This window comes from Hylobates moloch, unplaced genomic scaffold (genome assembly GCF_009828535.3).
Source record: "Hylobates moloch isolate HMO894 unplaced genomic scaffold, HMol_V3 SCAFFOLD_1417, whole genome shotgun sequence".
NCBI lineage: Eukaryota > Metazoa > Chordata > Mammalia > Primates > Hylobatidae > Hylobates > Hylobates moloch.
Genome location: NW_026653692.1, coordinates 6,870 through 11,398, shown reverse-complemented (window position 1 = coordinate 11,398; position 4,529 = coordinate 6,870). Strand labels below are relative to the sequence as shown.

Below are 4,529 nucleotides of genomic sequence, written 5' to 3'. Positions count from 1 at the left end.
ATTCAGTGGGGTGAGGACTGTAAACTTTAGTTGTATTCTGCAATTATCTATTTTTTAAAAACTATTTTATTCCCATTAACCATTCCGTCACTTGGAAGCAATTCATGTTCTAAAAATATCTGTGATTTTTTTCTCACAGTATTATAACAATTTATGTAAAGTGAAAAAAACACTGAAACAACAATATACATCTTTAATGTAAATATATACATATATCAAAGTGTAGATACAGCAGACTGCTTAACACAATAACTGATACTTCACATCAACAGCAGGGCTGTGGGAGAGAGGGAGGGGTAAGAGAAGGATGGGCCTTTACTATATCTATTACCTGCCATTTTACTGCACAGAATTAGACCATATGCCATGAGTCCTCCATGTGTAACAATAAAAATGAGTAATTATAGCAGCTAATAGTAAATTCTTTTTTGATACACAGTCTCACTCCATCGCCCAGGCTGGAGTGCCATGGCACAATCTTGACTTATTGCAACCTCTGCCTCCCAGGTTCAAGCAATTCTTGTGTCTCAGCCTCCGGAGTAGCTGGGATTACATGCACCTGCCACCACGCCCAGCTAATTTTTGTATTTTTAGTAGAGACTGGGTTTCACCATGTTGGCCAGGCTGGTCTCGAACTCCTGACCTCAGATGATCTGCCAGCCTTGGCCTCCCAAAGTGCTGGGATTACAGGCATGAGCCACCACACCCCGCCCAGCTAATAGTTATTGACTGCTACTGTATGCTCAGTATTTCGCTATGCCTAAGTACATTACCTATTTTATTTTATCTTTACATTCCTCCAGGGAGGTAAGCACAACACCAGGCTTATTGAAATAACTTAAAGCAGATAAATGGCAAAAATAAAATAAGGAAACTCGTGGATGGGCCTAACCATTTACCACTTCCTCCAGCATAGCCCTTTCAATCTCCATGTTGCTCTTTTTCATTTTTTATCCCATTCCAGGTTGCCCTGGTATTTGTTTTTTGCCTCATTTCGAAGGCATAGTATTTTTATTTTTGTCTGAGAAAAGGGGACCAGATAAACACACAATGAGGTTTGCCTCGGAGCCTGGATCCATGAAGGAATGGCACTGCCAGTTGCCCTTCAGCTGGCAGGCACCCCTCAGCTGCTTTGACTTCAGGTAGCATGGAAAAGAGATGGAAATGGACATTAAAGCACTTCTGGTGCCATGCATTGAATGCTAGCTTTTCTTATTTCCCACAATCCCCTATGAAGTGAAGAAACTATTTTCATCTCTATTTTATAAATGAGAAAACTAATGCCCTGAAGATAGGAGTGAGTTTCTTTAGGTCATACAGCTAGTGGGTTAAAATTCTATCCTCAGTTGCTCTGGTTCCATAGTCCCTGCTGTTTCCGTGGTATCATGCTGCTTCCTTAAAGGGCTAAGTTAGCCTTGTTAGGAGGCTCTCCCAAACGGTTTGATAAGATGGCATAGAACTACACCTGCTTGATTGTAAATCTTGCCTAACTGGAAAGCAAAGCCTCACCTGTGACCTGCTTGAACTGCGCTCCCTCAAAGAGGTGGAACCTAACATTTTGGAGGTCATGCCATAGCAGATCCTGCTCCAGCCTTCCACTGAACTACAAACCCTGAGTATGACTTCATCTTTCAAATGTGTTTTTTAGCCTTCTCGCTAAGGGGCTGCCAGGGATTCAGTTGTGCCAACAATTACCAGCATCCAGACAGTGACCCCTCTGTAATCACTGCCCACTATGTCCCCAGTATATAGGATAGGATCGTTTGTTATGTGCTCTCACAGAACACTGTTCTTTCAGAGTATATATCTTAGTAGGTAATTATATAGTCATTAAAGTGATCATTTACTCTATATCCGCTACCAGCTTGTAAGCTCCATGAAAGCAGGGTCGGTGTCTGTCTTCTGTATCGCAAACACGCCGAACAGCGCTCAGTAAGCATTTGTTAAATTCGTGAATGCTTTTCCACCAAAGAATCAGATGGTTACTTATCTGGCCATAAAGAAAATACAAAACGGTTGTCTGTGCCTCGCATAAATGGGCCTAGCTGTGAGGCCTGCCCAACCATTTGTTTGTTAGAGGGCTAAATCGTAGAAAAATGCTGATTCTTGCTCTGCTGCTCCAGACTTTGGAGGCCTTAAGCTTCCCTGAAAGCAGACATGAACTTGGCTTACCTCTTTCTGGTGGTATTTGATTGCCACCTTCAACTTGGCCAGGTCATGGTACTTCTGAGGGTCAAGCTCTTCACTGTGGTCATCTCGATGGTTGAGGATGATCTCCAGTTCCCTGGAGCTCCGAGCTTGGTCCAGCAGGTCTTTGGCAAAGAGCTTGCACTGCTGAGAGAGCTCCTCATACTCGGCCTTGAACTCATTCTCCACCTTGCTGAGCTCCTTGAGCTCCCAGCCCAGACGGAAGGCAGTTAGGATGGGGTCCTCACTTGATAAGGCAATGAGTGAGGGGCTTGCCAGAGCCTTATAGATGTTCAGTCGGGAGCGAGAGTGGCGCAGGCTGTCTACCTCTGAACTAGACACACACTCCACACAGTTGCAGCGGATCTGGTGGGGCCGTGGGATAGTGACCCGTTTTTGGACAAGTAATTTGATGATTTCGTAGTTGTTGGTGTGGGCAGCCAGCATGATGGGAGTGATGTCCGGTGTGAATTCAGAGAACTGCGTGTCCATCATCAGAGTGGGGACCTAGGTACAAGAAATGAGAAGCATAGAAGGGCAGGATTAAAGTTTGGAGAGAGAAGCATAGGGCCTATAAAATGCTGGCGATTCAGGAAGTAGAGTCTCCATTCTTGTTTCAATTCTTTTGACCTCCTAAACCTCCTTCCTTATAGCTAATGTTTGTGGGATGCTTATTGTGTGCCGGGCACTATTCTAAGCACATTACGTCTTTACTCATTTAATCTCCACAACAACCTTGTGAGGTAAATATTCTTCCCATATGAAGAAGCTGAGACAGAGGGAGATTAAAGAACACACCTAAGGTTACAAAGCTTTTAGTCAGCAGAGCCAAGATTTAAACCCAAGCAAGACTCTAGAGCCTAGCTCTAGAGTCAAATTGTCAATTATGCAATGACAACATGCCCATTTCTGTCTGAGACATACTGGAGAATACAGAGAAGTAAAGGACATTTTTCCTGACCTCCTGGAGAATTACTTGGGTAGAGCAAACTTTCATAAAACTGGTAACAGTACAAAGTATTATCTGCTCAGTTCCAAATGAGCAGTAGAGGCTATATATATAACTTCAGGGGACCAAAGACCAAGGCCAGACAGGGTTCGTCCAACTTCCTGTAAGTCCCAGGAAGGTAAAGATAATTCGTTAGGGTCAGGAAGAAGTACTCTGAAAATGAAGACTTCTCGGCTTGGGGAGGGGATACTGATAGCAAAAGTACCATTGATAAAACTGCTATGTCCATGATGTAATGTTTAGTGTAAATAGCAGCTATAGGTGAAAGATGGGGGCTTCTTTGGGTATTCAGGAGCACTTCCGGGTAAGTGTGCAGAACCTGATCGATGAATTAAAAAATCTTTCAACTTTAAAATGTCTCTTGCCCGGCACAGTGGCTCACGCCTGTAATCCCAGCACTTTGGGAGGCCGAGGCGGGTGGATCATGAGGTCAAGAGATAGAGACCATCCTGGCTAACACGGTGAAACCCCATCTCTACTAAAAATACAAAAAATTAGCTGGGCGTGGTGGTGGGCGCCTGTAGTCCCAGCTACTTGGGAGGCTGAGGCAGGAGAATGGCGTGAACCCAGGAGGCAGAGCTGGCAGTGAGCCGAGATCACGCCACTGCGCTCCAGCCTGGGCAACAGAGCAAGACTCAATCTCAAAAAAAAAAACAAGTCTCTTTTGGGACCCAGTCTTTTCTCAGTTCAGTAGGGAAACTGAGGCAGCTTGCTAGACTCACAGAAGAGTTTAAGTGCGGTAGGATCTAGAGATAGAGAAGGGGAGGGCTGGGATAGTCAACAGAGGCAACAGAGGCTTTATTAAGAGGTGGAGCCGAGTATTCAAAACATGGATAGGATTCCAGAAAATCGGGAAATATTGATTTTTATTACACTTTAGGAAAAAAAAGTTCCAAATGTTCATTTTAACTGGGTAGGACAGACCATGGATAATTGGGAGTCTCATCGAATAGACAAATCGTGGGATTTTTGTTTTGTTTTTAATTTTTTTTATCTCTAAATGTAAGCAGAGAGACAAATCGTATTTTAATCAATAGGTTCTTTTTACTCTCAAAGCTTCTTCAAAAAATAAAACAACAACCCACAGTTACTGGCGAACGGACAAAGGGATGAGTTAACTGTTTTTCAACATCATTGCCTCCCTCCCACCTTGCACGCAGGATTCTCAAACAGGGAAATGGCCAGAAAACATAGAGTAGGAGAAAGGTGGAGGAGAAGGAGTTTGCAAGAAACCTGTTTCCTTCACTGAGTGCGTGCATCAGCCTCTGAACAGTTGAAAGCTGACTGCATAATGGTCATTAATGGCCAGGATGGAGCAGCGAGTAAACATTGT

The 4,529-nt window shown here is 43.8% G+C and overlaps 1 protein-coding gene across 1 annotated transcript; it reads right to left on the bottom strand.

The window, feature by feature from the left end:
* Positions 1-1,861: 1,861 nt before the first annotated feature.
* Positions 1,862-2,694, bottom strand: LOC116464718 (short transient receptor potential channel 5-like; the record flags this gene model as incomplete). The annotated part of the gene is made up of 2 exons (XM_032147979.2): positions 1,862-1,990; positions 2,173-2,694. Coding segments are annotated over 2 exons (651 nt in total), but the record flags the coding sequence as incomplete, so codon positions are not given.
* Positions 2,695-4,529: the final 1,835 nt, after the last annotated feature.